This window comes from Trematomus bernacchii, unplaced genomic scaffold (genome assembly GCF_902827165.1).
Source record: "Trematomus bernacchii unplaced genomic scaffold, fTreBer1.1, whole genome shotgun sequence".
Lineage (NCBI taxonomy): Eukaryota > Metazoa > Chordata > Actinopteri > Perciformes > Nototheniidae > Trematomus > Trematomus bernacchii.
In genome coordinates, this window is record NW_022987656.1 from 2928988 (window position 1) to 2951640 (window position 22653).

At 41.6% G+C, this 22653-nt stretch overlaps 1 protein-coding gene across 1 annotated transcript in view; it reads right to left on the reverse strand.

Moving 5' to 3' along the window:
• kiaa1109 (KIAA1109 ortholog) overlaps nucleotides 1–22653 on the reverse strand; it is a 131797-nt gene that overhangs the window by 81673 nt on the left and 27471 nt on the right. Inside the window, 22 exon segments of the mRNA XM_034135314.1 lie at nucleotides 600–703; nucleotides 705–752; nucleotides 2542–2753; nucleotides 2864–3064; nucleotides 3638–3840; nucleotides 4645–4772; nucleotides 6083–6232; nucleotides 7695–7815; nucleotides 8962–9135; nucleotides 9632–9702; nucleotides 9821–9958; nucleotides 10263–10536; nucleotides 13373–13864; nucleotides 15809–16049; nucleotides 16852–17102; nucleotides 17192–17523; nucleotides 17669–17788; nucleotides 18372–18500; nucleotides 19354–19530; nucleotides 21365–21502; nucleotides 22069–22287; nucleotides 22375–22607. Of these exon segments, the coding sequence (XP_033991205.1) occupies nucleotides 600–703; nucleotides 705–752; nucleotides 2542–2753; nucleotides 2864–3064; nucleotides 3638–3840; nucleotides 4645–4772; nucleotides 6083–6232; nucleotides 7695–7815; nucleotides 8962–9135; nucleotides 9632–9702; nucleotides 9821–9958; nucleotides 10263–10536; nucleotides 13373–13864; nucleotides 15809–16049; nucleotides 16852–17102; nucleotides 17192–17523; nucleotides 17669–17788; nucleotides 18372–18500; nucleotides 19354–19530; nucleotides 21365–21502; nucleotides 22069–22287; nucleotides 22375–22607 (4156 nt within the window).

The window sequence follows — 22653 nt, forward strand, 5'->3', positions numbered from 1 at the left end:
ATGTATCATCATGATGTCAATAACTTTAGTCATGAAATATTTTTCCCGGTAATGTCAATCGCAGACATGAGACATGTGTTGCAATGAAACCATGCTAAGCCCCTCCCTAAAACGCCCACTGTCCAATCATTGTTAGTAAATAGGCGGAGGAAGCATTTTGAACCTGAAAGTCTGACAGCAGATGTCCTAAAGATTTTTTTTTTTTTACCTTTCCGAAGTCAAAATGCAAGAGGCGATGCGTCATCAAAAAACATCTTAGCTCGCTCCAAAGGTAAGACGCTAATAATGTAAGATAGCTTAGCACATTATCCAACAAAGGCGGATTAAGTGTATGGATGAGGCCCACAATATGTGAACAATATGCCGCTTAATGAAAAAGCTGGAATTTAGTTTACATTAGAAAATTACAACTATTTAGACACAATAGAGTGGTGCAGGAATGAGTCCTAAAACCCGGAAAAGAGTTACAATTTTACCACTACCAAAGTCAATGGTGTTTTAAAAGTGTTTGTAGGTGCCTGTGGTTAAGATTTTCACGATTTTTTCTACGACATAAAATACATCATAAAAAGATGTCCGTAAACATCTGGGAGTCTTACCTGGACATGGCCTGGGAAGGTGACCGAACGTTTGTGGGAGCTGCAAAACTGAACCAGATCTCCCTGATGGTCAGCTTCATGCTGCTGGAGTCCGGAGGGGGGGGGCATGAGGGGGAGGTCTTTCTTCAGGTCGTCTGACTCCACTCCTTCGTCCTGCAGAGGAAAAAGAGAACAGGATTTAAAGGGTGGAGGGGGGGGGGGGGGGGGGGGCTGCTGCTGGAGGAGCCACAACACATCACTGTCAGCCTGATTATAGCTTGGATTTGCCATCATGGCTTATTTTCAAGATCACAGTGAATCCTTTTCAGTTTGATGACTTTAGCCTCCTGCTTCTCCTCGGATCAGACTTTATTGGAAATAAAAAAATGTTGATACACATCTGAACAAGTACAAATGAACTCATTTAGTTTGAACAAGACATTTAGTCAAATTGGAATCAAAGACTGCCAACAGGCAGTGAGTTGCAAATAAAATACAAAGAAACAAAGAAAAAACAGATCAAAACAGATGAGAAAGATCAAATCAGACAGGCCGCATGTTAGCCTGTGGAGCTTTGATTCTGTTCTGAATGGGTCGCCCCGACCTGAATTCTCTAAGACATATGAGAGCTTTTAAGCTTTTTTTAACAGTTTGCAAACAGCTCGGATAGCACAGACCCCCAATGGTGCTTCCCTGATGGTCCCATTTCACAAGTCGTTATTCCAACTTCAAAACGTTAAGATTATAATTTAGATCACTTTTTAATGCCGGAGGGGAAATTCAGTTCAACGCACATAGGCCCGAAAATACACACATGCACATATAGGACCTTACACTCCGTATTTTCGTCCGATCGGGACTTGAACAAGAGACCCTTAGCCAAAAGACTGAGCTACAGCCGCCTCAACTGAGCTTCACGTGTTTAACAACATAGACACTACAAAGAAGGAATGCTGTAGCTAATGTATGATTGATACAAATAATCAAAATTCAACAAATGTACCAGTTACTACCAACAGGAAAACATCAGTGCTGTAACTGCATCCATTTTGATGGACTCCCAAGGTAAATGGGTTCTTCCTTGGCTTCACCTTTTCACTAGAAAAATCAGGCCAGTCGTTTTTCTGTTATCATGCTGACAGTCAGACAAACAAACAAACCGAGCCAAGAACATAACCTTCCTATCGAGGTAATGAAGAAGAGATTGGCTTAAATAGGATCCAAAGTGAAAGTTTAAAGTCGCTGTCAGCAGAGCTTAAAAGCTTTAATGTGTCAGCCTTATCAAAATGAGGGAACAGACGGTGACAGTCCAACGCCACAGTAACATTTCAGGAATGAACTGGTTTTGACCTTCCCAAGCTCTTTTTGTGCGGGTCTGCCTAGTTTACACATGGACAGTTGATTGTGCTAAAGCCGGTTAGCATGGTGGGCGGAACAACTGCTATCCCCACTGAAATCTGGAGAAGGACACAGAGGATTCAGGTGGTAAACCGAAGAGAAGAATGAGGAGATTTTGATCCAGATTTATGGAGAAAAGGAGATATTTCCATGTCTCCCCCCTCTCATCATGGGCAACTTAAGACTGGCTGGTGGAATGGAGCAAACGGCGTAAGCTAGGAGTCAGGTGGAATATCTAGAGTGTAATTGAATGTGTTTTACTGAAACATGGCTGCTCCAGAAAGTATCTGACGGGTCGACAAGCATTGCACCAAGAGCCTCAGCATGTCTTCACCATGAGCCTGAGTCTTCATCATGTCTTCATCATGTCTTCATCATGCCCCACCATGAGTCTTCTGAGGGTCCCTGTGCCTTGGAAGACCTCTTGCTTCATTCCTGCCTAAGACGCTGTGTCCCTTTGGCTTTTATTTTATTCTTATATGGTGCAACTGTCGCAAAACTTAATTAAGGGGATTAAGAAAGTATTTGGATTCAGATTAACAGTAGAAGACTCAGCATTTCTCACCTGGTCATCTGAGTCAGAGTTTTCGTTGGCATCGGAGGCGGGGCTGACGGCATCATTAGGGAGGTTGTCATCGGAGACGTCGGTGCTGTACCCGCTGCCCGTCTGAGAGCCGGTGGACCCGTTGGACTTGGACATGCCCGTCTTCCCCACAGTGTCTGAGCGGCCCATCACTCCGAAGGAGTTGTAAAGGATGGCTCCTGACTGACGGCCCCCTGCAACACAAAGCGTAAAACACTCACAAGTCTGTACTCTTCATGCCTTTTGATACAACGTATTTTTTATTGTTTTCATATCCCTAGGTCTCTATTGATGCTTCTCTTACCTTTGACCGTGAGGTTCTCTATGCCGCATTCGAACATGATCCATCCCCATTTCTCAAGAGACATGGCGGAACGTCCGAGATCGCCTGCTGTGTTCTGGGCGTCCGTTTCATCCACCATTGAGAACTCTTCCAATTCCTCCAGGCCAAAGAGCACTTTGGACTTCTCATAAGGGATTGCTGTGATGGCGCATGTGCCAATGTCTACAGAAACAGAAAACAACCACATTATTAGGAGGTATCTAGTTAAATATTATCACCAAATAGTGGGAAGAACAAAGAACTTGAAACAATTAAAAATCTATTTATGAGAAAACAAAATGCCCGGAAAGGGTTTTAAATACCGTTGCTTGGTACAAGAGGTCAAGTGAAGTATTTGTACAATTAATCAAAACTTTATTGAAATAGCAATATGGAGTAGTCCAATTTCCAAATCGAAGTACGATAAATATTTGGTAAAGGGAAAATACGTAAAAATATCTAAATATAGTATAGTATAGTATTATGGATCTACCGACTGAGGTTTAGGGTTAAGAATCTTCTAAGTAATGTTTAACAAATAGTCCTATATGTAGAATCATTTCGCAATGGCAAAATCAGTCAAAATGATCGAGTCAGCCATTTTTTTCCACCCCAAGTCAAGTGATGGCACTTGTTCACACAGTCTAGGGGCAGCCATTACAGCTTGTTAACATGTAGGTACCTCATGTTAAATGCCAGTGTACCACTTTAGGCACCACAAGGGATCAAACATGGCTGCCATCCTCCAGAACCAACCTGTGGAGTCGAGGCCTCTCAGTTGGCTGTGGATACGGTGGATGTTGAGCCTGGCGGCGATTTCTTTTCCTTTCTCGATGCCGGCGTTGGAGCGTAGCGAGCCCGACGACTGCGGCTGCATCTTTGTGGCAGAGGCGTACTTCTCCAAATTGACGGACGGTCGGCCATGTTCTAAGGTGTTGGGTGTCTCCTCCACAATCCCCCTGAAAAGAGTAGGAAGACAATGTGCGTTAGCTTAGATGCTGTCACTTATGTCAGATTTTGTGAAGACAAAGAAATGTACTATTTTGTAGAAAAATAATAAAATAAAATCTGTGGCAAACACACATTATACTTACATATTTTGTTCTGCAGGATATTCTTCACATATTAACATCACTTTTATTATAGTATAGTAAAGTATAGGCATGTAAGCAAAAATGCCATCTCCAGAAGTAAAAAGTCAACGTTAGGCTATACCAGACTAAATGACGCTGGCATGACTCCACGTCAACACAGCTAAGCTAACAGCGAACTTGTTCAGCGGGATAATCTCCACATATTTACATTTATTTTTTTATAGTTAAGCATAAATGCAATTGCCAAAAGTAAAAAGCTAATATTTTACTACATCACAGTCAGTATCTTTGCATCACCATTGCTAAGCTAAAGGGGTGGGGGCTAATGTTTGTTGTGATGACGTTCAGCAGTCTTAATTAGTCACTTGTGAGCAACCGCCGTTTTAAAGACCAAGAAGCTTCAGACATTCTTGGATGGGGTATTAAGTTGTGTATTTTATGTTGTAGAATCCAACAAAAAAATCTCATAAACAAAAACAGAGAGACAAGAGAGCCATGAAGTGCTAAACTACTGACCTATTTCCAGTTCTAGGACTCATTACTGCACCATTCTTTATTACAAACATGTTGAGCTGGCAAACCTACCCTGAGCACATATACTGTAAACAGCTGAGTCATTGTAAACGCACACCCCACACAAGATGACAGAAGGAGCAGTGGAGGCGTTACCTGTTCATTCTGAACTGGGTGGCGATCCTGTCGAAGCACAGCGCCACCAGAGACACGTGTGTGACGCACTTACTGGAGCTCGACGGTGACCCCTCCTCTACAGAAGCCTGCAGCAGGCAGAGGTTCACCTGCGGGAGAACAGAAACAAACAAAGGCAACTCAACCAAACTCAACTAGACAACACTGTGCGGTCAAATGTTATTATTCCCTATTTTAGGTGACACAGTGGAGATAAATTAGAGCGCTGCCCACATGAAACTCTTTAAAAAGACACATTATTGTTCCACGGAGACGAATAAAGCAATGAAAACATGATTAACCTGTGTGTGAGCATAATATTCCCATATGTAAGATTGTTTGGGTATTTCTGAGTATGAAGATATACAGAGGGCAGTGGGAAAATCAATATTGCAAGAGCAAAAATGAGTCCGACAAAATGATTATGTATCCACTATCATTTCCATTCAGTGTGGCTATATAGCTCAAATAGGATCACTATATTGTTAGATAGTATGACACATTTCTAAAAGAAAACAAACTGTCTGGTTTAACCCTAGGATGTCTGATCATTACCATCAGGATCATTGTAAAAACGATATTACAAACACATTTTGAAGACAGATCGGTCGTTGGAAATGTATTGTAGGATTGACCAATTATATGCGCAGTCGAAATTCAGTTTTCCTTATTTTATATCCATTTTCTTTTATTTATTTACTCTCAATTGTATATTTATTATTGATTGAATTGACCGATTGGATAAATGTTAAGTTTCCTATATTCCAACTTCATGACGTTGTTGCTTTTATTTTGATTTCAGTTCTTCTGCCCTATTACCGTAATATTAAGTGTATAGAGGTACCACAACATATTGTAATGGGCTAGTATAGGACTTGTTTGGGCACGTGGAGGAATCAACTGCTTAACTCACTGAAGCCAATGCACTTAGCACTAACAATAGTTTGCCTAATTGAATTGATTATTTATATTTTCTGTCCAATATACTTGTTATTAAAAGGATATTAAGAGGGTGAAATATAATAACATACCCTTAAGACAAGAAATTCCCGTTTCTGGATTCTGTCTTTTATAAGTTTGTATCTCTATGGTTGAATACACCTAATGTGATCATCTTTGGATCAAAGCATCAGCTAAATGAAATAAGGTTTACTGTAATGCAGACATTTACTACATCCCACGTATAAAACGCTGCAATATGTTGAGAATTCTTGATGCATCACTCACCATTAATTCAGTGAAAAAAAAATGGTATATGCTTAATTACACAGAGGTATTATTCGACACAAATGCTGACTGCACTGTATATGTAACGTTTGAATGTGAAATGCAGTGCTCGTGATTTGGCGCTGGCTCTCCTGGTTAGAGAGAGATTGAGGAACTCTTCTGGCCTCTCATTATTCCGGGTCAGGGGTCTCACCTTGGGGATGGAGACGTTGGCTTGGAGGCCCTTGATTTTCACATTATCCGGTTTGACGGACAGGTCTGTCTGGCCGTGGGTGATGTTGAGGGAGCCGGGGGTCGTGCCCTCCGTCTTGGACAGCTTGGGCTCCTGCTTGCCTGTTTGGCTCTGTGCGGATCCAAAAACAGTTTAATCATCGGGCAACAATTGGGAAGCTGTTTTCTCTCAAATCTGAAAAACATTTTCAATATCCATGCTTCCATTATCTGTAATCCTTTTAATATAGAAAGATTTTATTATGCTTGATTAATAATTTACAATTTTCTGGGAATAACATCCCTTAATGATTTGAATAAACTCATTTGAAAAGTAAATTGCTCCTAAAACACTTTAATTTAACTGCATTTCCTCCTACATGATGATGAATTATTAACAAGGGCCTCTACATTGATATGATTACTCTGGAAACCTCAACACATTAAAATTATACATATTTCAAATGAATCTCGTTAATAAGTTTGACCCCAACCCCGTATCCCAGGACGATGGTTCCCATGGCAGTGAAAAGGCAAAGAAAGCAGAGGAACCGACACATGCTAAATGTATCGCAGTGACTGGACATCATTAAGAATCATCAGTACCTCGGAGTAACCACACACCTAATCATGACAAATGGTAACCGCACTCATATGCCTAATTCTTTGGTGTGAACGGAGAACACAGTTGATAGAACTGGCAGAGGAGTGGGAGATAGCGGACAGGGTCACCACTGTAGGAACGGATAGATGCTTGCAATATGATAGCGGCAGCAAGAATCTACCATACAAGCATACGTCATGTGTAGTGCACAATTGCTCTTTGTTACAGCTGCTGTCGATGCTTTAGCCAAGTGTCGGAAAATTGTCGGACGACATGCCGATAATTCGGAATGCATGTTATAATAATGCACGCAATATGATAGCGGCAGATATAATATCATACAAGCATATCCCCTGACAGAAAGTTAACCACCAATAATAGAGCATTAGCCCTGTGTAGCACCCATTATACAGAGGGTAATCACAGTCGCTCTCTGTGACAGCGGCTATGTCGATGCTTTAAGTGCTGGAAAATGGTTTGACTTGATGCCAATAATACAGAAAGCTTATTATAATATTGCTCAAAATATAATAGAGGCAGCCAGAATACTACCATATGAGCATATGTCCTGCGTAGCGTGCATTATACAGTGACAACGGCATTGTCGGTGCTTTAGCTTAGTGTGGAAAGATTGTCCGACTTCATGCTAATAATTCGGAACATATGTTATGATACAATCGCAATATGATAGCAGCAGAGAGATGGTACTACCATAACAGCATATACCCTGCACATTATACACAGGGTGATCACAGCTGCTCTCTGTGAAAGTTGCTTTGTCGATGGAAGTGCCAGAAAAATGGACTTCATTCCAATCATTTAGAAATCCTGTTATAATAAAGTAAAAGGCCTTATGATATCTGTCACATATTTGTCATGCATTTCTTGAGTTAACACCATAAGTGTATTTGTCTTATCTCCTCTCTAAATACTTTTATTTTAAACTTGTGATTTTTGTATAATATATATATCTTTGCATTGTTGTACTTACGGACTCAGTGACTGTGGACTTGCTGATCTGGTACGCTTCATTGAGGACCTTCCCATGCAGGTCATCCAGAATGGCTGCAGGGTGACGGATACTGGCAAAGTGCACCATGGACTCGATGTACCTGAAACACACCCAAACACACACAGATGCAATACAACTGTTGGAGCTGTTCCTTCTTTTGAATTATTCAACAGTCAAACATTTTCTTTCTTGGGTATTTATAAAGACAGATGGAGTGATTGGGCACCAGAAAAGGCATTTGGAGGACAAAATATTGTTATTTGATTGTCAAAACCTAAGGAGAATAAATTAGATCAACACATTTCTTGCCTTGACAGTGATTTTTAGCAGCAGTTTGTGTTTGGTTTTAGGTTTAGGAACAAATCAAAATACACTCTCAAAGGGTTAGAGATCTAAAACCCATAGATTTTAAAACGCTCCCTCTTTTACCAGAACTGATTCAGATATTAACATTTAATCACATTTACTGTGTCTTGGCTTCTTTTCCACCTTCTGGCTACAGTTTACCCATCTGAACACTGCGCTAGCCAAGAGCTAAGTGTGCATTGTAAACCCAGCAATGTTAGCCTTTGGCAAAATAAATATTAAAATTGGTAGAGAACCAAGAGCGAGAGCAGACTCTGAAGCACTGTCAGCAGCATTTTACATCCAAGGTGAAGTGTTTGGAGGGATTCAATTTGCTTAAGATGGCAATAGACAACTTATAATTATGAATTACATTTTTATTGCACAAAATAATGGCTGGAATATTATGACACCATCTGTGTTAAGACTGGTTAGCCTCGCTCTCCCTGTGAAATTCTGTCGGCCTTCGGGTCTAGATCTCCATTTCACAATGAAAGCCCTAGAAGAATACACAGCGTCACCACCTACCAGAGAGCAATTTGCTAAAAACCTTAGAGGGACGAGGGACAATCGTAAAAAAATGCTTTCTACCAAGTTGGATCTTACTTTCAGTTTAAAAAAAAAAGTATTGGCACAATTCCACCCCCCCTCTACCCCAGCTTAACACTGTTAGTTCTGTGAGCCCTGTTGCTGTTGGTAACACTGTGAGCAGGCAATCCTGGCCCAGACCCTGAATGTATAGCACCAGGGTGATCCATTTTCAAATGTAATGAGTTCCTTGGCCTGTGCTACACCCTATCCACCAAGTTTAATGAAAACTGGGCCAGTGGAAAAACAGAGAACTGTTCTGAAACTAGAAGAAGTAATTAAAAGAAAATACTACACGAAGCGTAGTTCCTACCTGTCCAGGGATTCGGCCACGAGTGGCGTGAGCACCACGTTGACGGCCCCCTTCACCTCCACGATGGCGGTGGTCCTGGTCTGAGCGAGGGGCTGCTCCAGAGTCCAGTCGTCCGTCGTGGTGTCCTCGTCCGTGTTCTCCATGGCCCTCTTATCCAGCGGGGTGTATGGAGTACTGAGGAGGAACAAAGAGACAATCTCTGATCACACGGCCCCTCGTCCTATTGTAAAGCGTCCTAGGGTTTCCTGAAAGGTGCTACACAGACTAGTTTGCTACAGTGTAAAGTGGTGGATGCTGATGAGAATACTAAGATACTATATATAAAACATACTTTGTTAAGTGGATTTTTTTTTGTTTTTTTTTTTAAAGTAGTTTCAATTTCAGCAACTTATAAAAAAAACATTTCCCCTTTTGTTTACTGTTTTTGCATTTTTCCTTTAACGGTATCTACATTGTTGTTTATACATAGAAAGAAAATATGAGGGGGGTGGGGGTTCTAGTAATCATATTTAAAAGTGAAACGCCAACATACAGTATGGTTTCCTATTTGTGCACCACATTTCTACAACATTTATTTGAGTTTGTTTGTGCCCATTTGAGCTGTTTCTGGAAAACTTTCATGATTTGATTTGAAATTGTTAATATAAGAACAAGATTTGTAGTAGCATACCTGTTGTGTTCCCCCATCAGCTGCAGTCCTCTGTCCAATAGAGAGCTGGCTGAGAGGCCCTGCTTGATCACCTGTCATGTAAAACAAAATGTTGTGAAGTTAAACGGATGTCCTGAAACTACATGTATATACAATTTCTACTATTTGTTACTTTGGAATTTTTCTAAATTCACTGTTCTAAATTCTGACCTTAAAGCTGGGAACAGAGAGCTGGTCGAAGGAGGCGCCGCTCTCCTCGCTGGTGGGCGTGTCCAAATCTAAGGGGCGGTGCAGAGAAGACTTGGAAGTCCTCTTATTGGTTGGCTGCTTCACAGACCAATTTGAGACCTGCCACAAACAAAAGTGTTCAAATTTGACCAAAAACAGAAAACATAATAAGAAATTATGAATTTGAATCCCTTGATGATGTTTTTATTTATGATTTAAAGTCTTCATATCAATTGTTTTAAGGCTAAAAACTGTACACAGTTCATATTTGACTGGAATTACTACCATTTGTCCGGGACATTCAAATCTTCCCAGTCACATTATTGTATTGCTTGTCTACACGGGCATATGGATTATTTGTCTAGATTATTGAAAGACCCTAGTTTTTATAAGTAGTTTATTCGACCACATTGAAAGAGTTTACCTGGTAGTGGGCTAGATAATTCTGGTAGCATGCCATGACGTGGGGTTGCCGGGTTACGGGGCCGGGTTCAGCCGTCTTCTCCGCCTCCACGGAGCTCTCCTCATCCATGGCTAGCGCGGAGACGAAGGAGGCCTGGGACGTGTGGCTGGGCAGGGGGTGGGGTGGCAGCGGGGGTAGGAAGGGGGGCATGGGCAGGGGCCGTGGCTCAGTGATCAGCTCCCCGTTGAGGACGTAGGTGAGGGGGCCCTCAACACTGTGGTAGATGGAGCTCCGGCTGGGGGGGGGGGGGGGGGGGGGGGTAATATAAATATGAACACATAGGCATCAAATGCATACATCAAGGTGTGCTTCAAGCTAGATACAACCAATATAGTTCATAAGCATTGTCACTTACACATGAAATCTTGTTTATGTCATTACAAACCTTTGACATTTGATGAGTTTTTCGTTTCATACCTTTGCTATTAGCCTCATGCTATATATCGAATACACCCCAGGTATTGCGTTTGTTTGGATGTATTCAATCACAAAACTCAAGTGCATGTTCCACTTATTGATTTAAGCTAGCAGCATTTCCTTTCTCCATATACCAGGCAATAAAAAGAGGGTGTAAGAAATGACTTCAAAATAAAAGCGACCTTCCAGTGAAAAGTACAATCTCACATTCAAACAATAAAAAAAATAGCTCAATATCAAGACATTCGGGTGTGGAATTTTGAAATAAAAGCCCTTTATGATGTCATATACTGTACGAGCTGTGTTCCCTGTTCATTCAGATTAGTTCATTAAAATGGTATGCTATGAATGCTAATGCAGTGCAGCTTTAAGCACCTTTTTAGTAGGATGCCAGTCAGAATGTATTATACTTTTTCCCTTATAGAGCTTTAGATGGTTGAATTACGCCTTACGATTTAATAGGGTCGTGCCAGTTGAACCCTTTCATGAGTCTGAATTGATTATTAGAGTTAGTGCGGAGGCTGTATCAATCAAAAATGTGTTGAAATCAATGTGAGAACATTTTGGGGTAATAAATGACAAGGTATTTGCAGAGCGAGACCCAAATCCAATTTGCAAAAACACAGCGGCGGTAAGTGGCTGCCCATGGATCAAACATCTCATTTGCTACAAGCCTTCTACATCACACCCACCCCTGAACGATCCAGTCACAGTAATGAATGAAAGCTTGTTGAGCTTCGGGGCAAGTCGCTGAACACAATGAAATGCTTGTTGGATATTAAACATAAACAATGCGATAACACAAATGCATTCCTGAATACTGTGCCGTAACGACGTTCCACATTGCAAAGATATGCATGCGAGTCATCAACAATTATTTAACGCAGTTTTTTTACAGCCCGTTTCTCTTTCTAATTTGAGATGGTTTTAAAGAACATGCTGTTAAAGACATGGTCATATTTTATAATGCTAAATTACCTTTCACATATTCACAGCTATGTCCCTTTGAACTACAGGAAGTTGCAAAGAATTTAAACATCAAGTTGAGGTCATACAATATCTAAATAAATTGTATAACGTAAATAATGACAGAATGGCTCCTATTTATTTATTTGTTTACATTTTATGCTACATATTCTTTTACTCCGGGGTAAAAACAAATGATATTCAGGTTCATATTAGAATGAAGTGCCTCTCCTGTGACATGTCTCCATGCTTTAATGTTCAAAAAGCTCTTTATTTGTCTCATACTGCCTGTGCTGCAGCACCTCTTTTCACCCTCTGTCTGAAACCAGAGCCCAGTCTGCTCTGATTGGTTAGCTGGCCAGCTCTGTTGTGATTGGTCAACCGCTTAGAGATGTCCCGCCCCGTAGATAATCACGTACAATGTGTTGGAGCTAAGAGCTAATAGTGTGTGAGAGAGAAACTCCCTCTGGAGGGAACTTTGGGATTGTAGCATTTGCTGACCATTTACATGCACTATAACATATAAGACACTACACTGTAACTTTGATCCATGTATTTTCTTTTTTATGTTTATTTTATTATCTTTGCTTTTTAATGACTGTTTTTAAATGCCATTTTCTTAATGTCTTTCATTGTTGTAAAGCACTTTGAATTGCCTTGTGTTGAAAGGTGCTATATAAATAAACTTACCTTGCCTTGCCTTACAGTAAAGGGTTAGACCATAGTATTTCTTCTGTCACTCAAGTAAAGGATCTTCTCCAACCAAGAGAAGCACTTCAAGATTTCGAACGCAGTCAGAACTTGCTAGACAGGTCATTAATTCATCTCCTTACAGAAGAGGAATGAGAGACTCTTTGATGTTTCTGTGAGCTGTCTAGACTCGAGCATCACCTTTATCCTGTGCTTAGCTTTGTACTACATCTGACCATCCAGCCAGACTCCTCTCCAGATCCCAGACCCTTTCACTTTGAGAACTACAGAGTACACATTGCACGCTCCATGTTTTAAATGGTAAATGGACTGTACTTATATAGCGCATTATCTAGTCTTTACGACCCCTCAAAACGCTTTTATACTACGACAAGTCATCGTTCACCCATTTACACCCAATTCATACAGGGCTTGGCATTTGCTCAACCAAGCTAACGTTCATACAACACATACACACACCGTTGGCCATGCCATTGGCGTTAAGTGTCTTGCCCAATGATCCAGTGACATGGTAAAGGTACATTATCATTGCTCTGCACTGGCCCCATAAATCATAGCTTACAAAGCTCTTCATTGTCTGGCAACATTATATCTTAAATAGCTCATAGTACCCTATTGCGACACTAGGGCATTGCGTCCCAAGAATGCAAGGTTATTAGTGGTTTCTAGAGTCTCCAAAAGGAAAATAGGAGCAAGACATTAAGCTATGAAGCTCCTTTTTGGGAAATAGACACCCTCTCCACATTTAAAAGTAAGCTTTTAATTTTGATAAAGCTTATAGTTGGGGCTGGCTCAGGCTTGTCTTGAAACTGCCCCTTGTTTTTTTCTTGCTTCTTCCATTTTTACCCCCTTAATTGTTGTTTCTTAGTGAGTTTGTCATTGTATGCTGCAACGTTAAAGGGCGTTGTATTTAGTAGGTACTGTATAGCCCATAGATGTGTTACTTTTGATATTGGGCCAAATCCCATAATGCTGACCTGTAGTTATCCATGTGGTACGGGGGCTGCTGCGGCTGCTGCATCTGCTGCCTCCTCTTCTTCTTGCGCCCCGGGTACGTCCCCGGGCCCTCGTCGGCGCTGCTAATCGGCTCAAAGTCCTCTGTGGCGGAGAAGTAGGCCTCGCTGTCAGCCACAGACATGCTGGAGTCTGCGGAGCGGTACTGGTGGAAGGTGTTGGAGTCCGCTGAAGGCGTGAAGGGGAAGGAGCCGTAGCTCCTGCGCTGGCGGGGCGAGTCCAGGACGTTCTCGTCGCTGCGGGACACATCGCTGCTGAACTGGACGCCTCCGGACAGCACCGGCGGAGGCTTGTCTGTGAAGACGGCGGCTGACAGGCTCTTGGTGCTGCCCAGTCGCCCCGAGTGTACGGAGGACTGGCGCTTCAGAGGGGAGCAGCGGGGGGAGCGCACTGAGGAGCGGTCCTGGGAGCTGTTGGGGGAGACCGGAGAGACCTCTGGGACTTCTCCTATGGTGCTGCGCAGAATGGAAGAGGAGAAAATAACATTTGGAAGGCATAAGTGATCAGAAATATATGGTTGTATTTACAAGTGTCAAGCTCAAATTGTTTTTATTAAATGTCTACTATTGCTGAATGAGGTAACACAATGGTAACAAGCCTATTCCCAGATGATGAAAGTATTGAGTAATTAAAAGGTTTTGGCAGCATAACTTCCTGGGTGTATGAGGACAAATCCCTGAAAAAGGCTGTATTTTTAATTGACTTAGTTTGTCATAAATGTACTTTGTTAAATAAAAAATATGGTTTGATTAAATAAAACAAAAACATTTGAACAAGTCTTATCATATGCTTTAAATCGAAGCGTTTTTTTTTTTACGCGATGAAAAACTAAATATATATATACACAATAAATCATTGAAAAAAAAGAAATAATAGTTTAAAATGTATTCATTCTTTTAAATACATTGAAAATAAATTGAAATGTTTATAAATAAATAATATTGAGGAAAATAATTTTAAAAAAGAAAGCATATATTAATTTAAAGGGGACCAATCATGCAAAATGCACTTTTGTACGTCTTTTATACATGAATATGTGTCCCCGGTGTTCCAGGGAACTCACCAAGTGTCAGAAAACACAACCCTCTCTATTTTCCTCCATACCCAAATCTCTAAAAAAGGGTCTGCAACGGATCTGATAAAAACTGATCCAGATTTGAACACTGTCCTGACGTCAGGACAGTGGCGCTACGGCTATTGGGCCAACTCCACCAATCAGGAGGAGACAGCCACGGCCATTGCCGTTCGAAAGCGCTGGAGACGCTGTAGTACATATGCCAGGCCTGTAGATGGTGCTGTTTTCACAGAATCTGCCCTTGCAAAAACAGAGCTAAAAAATGTCAAATTGAGCAAAATGAGGCATGGCTAAAATGCATGATCTGTTTGGTATTTTGAAAAAAAAAAAAAAAAAAGTATAAATATGCCTTATATAGGTATGGTCCTACACTATATTATTCAAATATAGCATGATAGGTCCACTTTAAAGACACTGATGTTTACATACTGTAGGAGGCTACTGTAGGATATGTCTTCATAAAATCTTCAAAGAACTTCCTCTTGACTAATTTCATAATAAAACATTCCTTTGTCAAGGGCCGAAAAACATATATATGAATTTATATATATATATATATATATATATATATATATATATATATATATATATATAAATATTTGAAATGCTTTATTAAAGGTGGGGTAGGTAAGTTTGAGAAACCGGCTCGAGATACACTTTTTGTTATATTCCATGGAATGCTCTTAACACCCCCGATAGCAATAAATATCTTAAGTGCTTTGACAAAAAAATCCATAAAAAAATGTCATCTGTGGAAGCCGTAGTACTGTAAAAAGTACGACCAATCATTTTAGCCGGCCCGGCTAAAATAACTGGATGGCCTACCTGCCTGTCAGCCTTCCATCGGGGCACAAACTTATCTCGTGCCCTCATTGGTCATGTGCGCGTTCGTGTGTGTTGGAGGAGGGGCTCTATAAGGAAGTGGCAGATTTTCTCCGGCTGTGTATTTTCAAATTCTAGCGATCTCGAGCCGGTTTCTCCAAAATTACCTACCCCACCTTTAAGTTACTGCTAATGAAAGCATAATATGTCCTTATGCTGCAGCTTCACAATTAAAAGCATTCAACTATTAAAAAAAAGAGAAATCCAATCAAACTGTGTTTCAAAGAAAAACAATGTTTTCTTAATTCTTTATTTTGTAAAAAAGTTTGTTTAGCTGCCCCCAATATTCTGGCTCCCATTATATTAATCTGCATTTCCTGTTACCACCAGACAGTAAAGAGTTTTTCATCAAATCTTCCAGGACTTAAACATAAGTATGCCACTTAAAAGAGTAACTGCAGTGAAAATGCTCTTTAATTTACAGTATGTTGATGTTACTCACTCAGCAGGGCTTTTGCAGTTCACGTGGAACATGCGTTCCTCCGTGCTCGGCGAGGGTGTCTCTCTCTCTCCGGCCAGCAGGGGCAGCGCAGCACTGGAAGAACTATTTTCCTCAGAGGAGGAGACGGAGCTGTGGGAGCGATGGGGCACCTGCAGACTGAGGTGCTGCTGACCGCGCCTCTCCGGCAGCTCAGGAGGCAGGCAGGGCGAGTGCGTGTCCCTCTTCAGGCCCACAACTTTCCCTGAGAATACATATATCTGGTTAAGTAACTGTTAATACTTGCAGACATGTATTTTTATTTATAAAATGTTACTTGAACGACACATATTGGGCTAACTTTGCTAACAACATTAGCTTGTGGTAAAGAGTGGTGCAGGAATGAGTCTTAAAACCCGGAAGGGAGTTAGCATTTAACCACTTCCTGATCCCATGCCTCAAAGTTATTTTGAAAGTGTTTTTTGTGAGAGGCCTCGAAAAATATCTGTGAATGTCCAAAGTCTTTGTGTGTCATAAAAAAAATTGGCTGCTAAGTTACAAAATAGGACAGCCAAACATCATTACGCAAAATATTAGCCACCATTAGCTTAGCTGTGGCAATGCGCAGCCATCCTACCTTGATGTAACTTGTTTATAGCCAAACTTTAGCTTTTTATTTCCAACATTAGCTTATATTAGCTTCCTAACGTCAGCTTTGTATTTCAAACATTAGCTTATATTAGCTTCCTAACGTCAGCTTTGTATTTCAAACATTAGCCAATGTTATCTTCCTTACATTAGCTTTTTATTTCTGGTGATTGCATTTAAGCTTCAAAAACTATAAAAAGGTGGTGTTTATATTTGGAGATCATTCTGCGGTATATGAGGGGTGTAAATGTGTTTACCACAGATGTTTTCATGCAGTATTCAAAAATAAAAAAATCTCATAACTTTTCGTCGTAGGAGCCCTTCGAAGGAGGAACTTCCGGGTCAGCCTACAACAATACATCATCCCTGCCCCACTTTATGTGAGGAAATGTGTATAGATATATATTGCATGTGCATACCATCCACTTTGGGTGTTTCCTTGGTAATAATCCACTCCCCTGGCTGTAGCAAAGACTGGCCGTAAGACATGTCCTGCTCCGTGCTGGAAGAGCCGAACGCAGATGAGGAGGACGGCGTCAGCTCTTCAAGCTTGAAGAAGTCCAGGCCCATGTTGGTACCTCCGAAGAACCGGCAGCCTCCGAGACAGCCGCAGCGGTTCCTGCCACGCTTGTTGCGAATGCTGGCATCTTCTGGCCAAAGGAACCAGAGTCTGAGGAGAGGAGGAGAAGGGGGAGCTGAAGTATATAAAGACTTTGTCCAGTCATGCAGACATACCAAGCACAACTTTGTTTTTTCTACCTTTTGGTCTGTGCATCATGAAGCTCCAGAAAATGCCTCTGGACTTCACATTTGGCCGAGTGGTCAGCGGCCAGGGCGATGTCTGCTGTGATGAGGTTCAGGTTGACCGAACCCGCCTCCAGCCAGACAGAGCGCCGCAGCAGGGGGGGCTGGCCCAGACCTAATGGCTGACCCAGACCTTGACCCGGGCCAGCTGTCTGCAGCCGGGCGGCCTCGCTGTGCTGCTGCTGCTCGATGTACTGCCGGATGTTCACGTCCTGCACCACGGCACTGATGCCTTCTCCCACTGCTTGGTTGTGCAGGTTGCAGTTAGCTACGCGAACGTTAGCCGTCTGGGAAGCAGGAAAGAAAACTTGATACATACCAAATATGAAATATGTACATGGATTTCAATGAGTCAAAGTTTCATAACCATTAGGTTAGGTCAAAATATATCTTTACCTTATTCACAATTTATAAACAGTCGGTGCTAATTACCTTGACATTGGCAGCACAGCCATGCTCCACGACGAAGAGGTCGACCCCATCCATGGCCAGTCGGGTCATGGTGTACTTCAGCTCCTCTGATGTGCGACAGTGCCCGGGTAGACAGCTCAGCTGAAAGACAACCATAATTTAGGACCAGAAAACTTTCGATGGTTGCAGGGAAGCTATCTTTAATTTAGTCTGGCTGTGCTTTACATAGCGATACATAGCCTGTAGCCACAGCAGCTCGCTTGTCAGACACTAATGAGGGCTCTCGGGCAGAGATTTTAAAAATACCCTTGTTAGTATTCGCATACAAACAAGACATTTTGTGAAACGGACTTGTTTTCTTTCAAAGTTATTTATGGTATGCTATGCGAGTACATCAATAGTTTCTGTGTTGGAGGCTGTGGCTACAGGCAGTTTCTCTAGCTGCGTGTGCAAGTCATGCATCGTTAGACAAAAGTTCACAGTGGTCTCCTTTTATTATCTGGTGTCATTTGCACATTTCCCTTCACACTGGACGGCTCTGACAAACGTTCAAATCTCACCAAAAATGCCTTTAGCCGTAATGAGCTCATTTAGTGGCTTCAAGATTGGGATTCATGCCAACTAGTTCAAACCGATGTGAGACAGCTACAGCAGATACATTGAAAATGGGAGTAATGAGGCTCAGTGTGTGTGCAGTATTTTATCTTTTACTGCCTGTGTGTACCTTGGCATCGCAGATGCGGCGGTCGACGCCGTGCTGGCAGATGACAGAGGGCTTGGGTTGTTCTAGTTGGAACTCTCGGGACACCCCATGGAAGAGGAAGGTCTCACCCCACTCTATCATACTCGCCACCTAATAATCACAAGAACACACAGAGACATTAGAACTTCAAAACAATCAATAAATAAATGTACTTCTAGGTCAAATACACAGAATAAAAATCAATCAAATGAAACACCAGCACAAGCTATAACAGTAAAACACTATTGCCATATTATATCTAAATGTGGATACTTCCCTTAGTACACTGCCATGCTGTGCACTGTAAACCTCTATGCAGTGCGTGAATTTCAACAGGGTAATGTCTCAAAATGCACAGAGCTGCTGTGCTCTCAACGGGAGAGATGATGGTTGCTGAGGACTTGCTAGAGCTAAAATGCTAAGGTGGCTAGTTAGCTGAATCTTGAATCTTGAATTGAGATAACTAGCTAACAGATAGCAATTAACAGCAACTAGCAATTAACCCTATCAAAAAATGGGGGGCCTTTTAATGACACCAGTATAGTGGTTTGTTACCTAAAGTTGACATTTTATTTGCACAGTGCTGCGTTAACCGGAGCAACAGTAATCGCAGATGGATGCGTAATTTCTGTAACGTAGCCAAGAAAGCGATCATCGAGTGTGAGATGTGTCCAGTGTTTCCATACTAAATGTTTTGACCGTTATGAGACCATCCTCCGGTACTCGTATTGCATTCTGCCGTACTTTGCATTTGATTTTTACACTCAAAACAATGAGTGATTTAAATTCAGAAAGGTTTGATTGTATTAAATAGGAGCTTCATTCAAGACAGCTTACCACATTCACACATTCCCTCCCCCACATCTGACCCCATGATGTAATAATAATAATCTAAAGCTGCACAGATTTATCCCTTAAGCGTTACAAATAACTATTTTACGTAATAACACACACACACACACACCTGTGGAAGAGTGACCCTGCCGGTGAGCCCCCCCGCCTGCATGTCGATGAGCCAGGCGTACTCCAGCGTATCACTGCTCATGGAGAGGCCCTGAGCGGAGAACATGGCGTGGGCCCTCATCTGCAGGCCAGACAGACTCAGGTGGCCGTCCCTCAACACCCCGTCCGCTGTAGGGCGCTGTGGATTAAACACACACAAACATGTTTATTACATCCCTTCCTTGTAAGGTAGGGGGAAACCAGCAGAAACTGAACTGAGCAATCTTTAGCTATGGTACAATTAATAGAGTGGTCTAGTGATGACGTACTTTTGTATCAAGTTAGCATTGCAAGGGATCCATCAACAAAAAAAAGATTTCTTAGGATTTTGGAATATTGCAGAAAAACAATCTGAGGCAAACACATGTATTTGACACTTAAATGTTTTTTCCAGCAGGATAATCACCACGTTTATAATTTCTAAAGCATAAATGCAATCCCCCGAAGAAAAAGCTAACATTAGGCTGTAACATAAAAACATGGCGGTAGCATGACGCGTCAACACCGCTAAGTTAACGCCAGACTCGCGTTTGGTGTGTTTGGTTTAGTAGTCAAAGCTTCAGATGTTAACCAGTAGGGCATTTACTGACATACTGTATGTTGTGTCGTAGAAGAAAATGAAATCTCGAATCTACCATTGACTTTGAGACTAGGGAGCCAGGAAGTGCCAAAATGCTAGTTTCCCGGTTTGGGACTCATTCCTGCACCACTCTTTTGCTTAATATCCGAACATGTGCCATAGAAAAGTGCTTTTCCCATCTCACTGCCGGAGAGATGAGAGCTACACATTAATTGTTGGATTCTATTTGCTGCTCAGAGAGAATATCTTTCCCTAATCCCAACTCGTGGCTAAAGCTTAGAAATCTTGTGTGGTTATACAATATGCAGGTGCTTATGCAAAGATGTGGTTGGTGAAAAGCATGTTTTACATTATGCAACTCTTACTTGAAAGCTTTATTCACAGTGTTTTATAAAGCCTGAGTCACCCTTCAGTAGCCATATTAGAGACTGGTTGTTGTGTTATCATTGTTTTCACACATCTGATGTGCCACATCATTGAAAAGGTAATATGTTACATTTATAGAAAACCCTTGCAATAATTGTACGGGCGCAATTAAGTGAACTGTAGACAGCTTCCTGTTGCTCTTGCATTTGCTCAAGTTCGTGTACATGCTCAAGGTATGTGGCGCGAGTGAGCATCCTGGGCATTGGCCAAAACAGTATGTTACATAAAATCCAAATTACATATTATATTTTAAATATTGTTACTATCCGTAATGTTTGAATATTGGAATGTGCTTCATGATACTTAATAGCTTGGAGTTAGCAAATTACTGCATCAGCTTACGTTATGAAGCAATTTACGCCAGATCCTGGCGGCTAAGTTAAAGCTAGTTGGCAAAGCTTAGCTTAGCTTGGTTTACAGTTAGCCGGCTAACCTTATCCTAGCTTACGTCACAGTTAGCCATTGTTAGTTTTTCACCTTTGCTTTCATCTGGTCTGCATTTGTTATTGGCTAAATTTGACACCGCTTGTCATAATCAATAAGTAAGCAGTATGAATCATGTTTTCTGGCTAGCAATAATGATAGCCAACAAGCTAGCTAACGTTAGTCAGCAAATAACCTCACATACATGTTAAGGAAACACAGAAATGTAGGAACGTCTTTAAATTGAGTTACAATCTGTTCACACACTGGCAACACAAAGTAATAAATATATGTAAAATAACTTACATAGTACTGTACCTTCAAGCTAGTACTCCTAAACTGGATTATGCGCTCTTGCCTAACCTTTTCAATTTAAACATGAATGGAGGAGCCAACATATGACTTTTAATTGCAAAAACAATTTTTGTGCTTCTTAACAAAAAGGCATTTCCCAAAAGATTCAATTTAAATCAGGACAATGACAAATATGGAGCCACAATAAGCAGCACATCACATCAGGCACACATGTATCTGCGTTTCTGACCTGGTAGTTGTCACTGACGAAGATGTGAATGGGAGACAGGAGCAGCTGAAGCATCGTCTCCTTATAACCCTTCTTCATCTCAAAACACAGCCGCTCCAAGAAGCCAGATGGACCTTCGGGACCCTCGCTGCTGCAGTGCTGTAAGGCACCGGGTAAAAAAAAGTAAGAAAATATGTGCATCAAGATTGTTTTCGTAAACATAAACACCTCAACTCAAAAAGCACGGCTGGCAGGGATACATTTAAAAGAAAATTCCATGCAAGCCAAGAAAAAACATGTGTTTAACACTTTGCTTAAATTGCTCCGAATGTAATGTTGGATTGCTACTCCCTCACTGCGAGTTGGACCCAGGAACCCCCATTACAAACAAAAATAAAAATATAAATAAAATAGCACTCATCATAATTATCACTTAAAAATATATATAACTTTTTAAGCAATTTTCTTGTTATTCTGAGTATATATCATTATTGTTAATAGCACTTTTTTTGGTCATATTCTTTCTTCTTTTTTGCCTATAGTATCTTGACACTTTTCTTTTTCTCCTGTGTACAATCATTTGTTTCCATGTCTCAAACGCTCCTCAGTATACATTTCCATCTTTTTGTCAGACTTCATAATCTCTGCTAAAAGCCCATTTGCTAAAATGTTTCACGTAGCTCTGTCTCTTTCCAAACCAAGCTATTGGCAGTCATCAGTTTTACCATTGGCAGTCGGCCGTGGACTTTGTAGAGGTTGATGAGCACGGTGATGTCCCAGGGGCGCAGGTCTAAGGGATGGATGTTTGAGTTTTCCTTATGTTCGCTGTCCTCCATTCCCAGGGGAGACCAACCGAGGCCCGAGGAGGTGGAGGTGGACAGCACGGGGCTGGAAACGGCCTCCTCAAAGTCTGTGTACATGTCGTCCTCACCAAAATAGTTTTCCTGTAGAAACACGAAGGACAGTTGGAGGGGTGTTCTATCAAATCTGGAATTACTCTATACACTTTAGCAGTAAGAGGATATTCGTACCTTGATGGAGATCAGTGCCCGGAGCAAAGGCCCGTAGAGGATGATTTGAGAATCTGGGGACATTTCCATCTCTACGTGAAGTCTGTCGGGGGGGAGCTCCGAGGGTTCCGCGGGCATCCTGCTGTGGGCGGCGGAGGCAGACTTGGAGGTGAAGCGGGGAGACGCGTTGTGGTGCACCGAGGTGTGCTCTGGGGGACGCAGGGCTGACAGCATGGACTCCTCCATCTCCGACACTTCACAACAAACCACAGGCAAGTTAGACAACATTATGCAAAACAG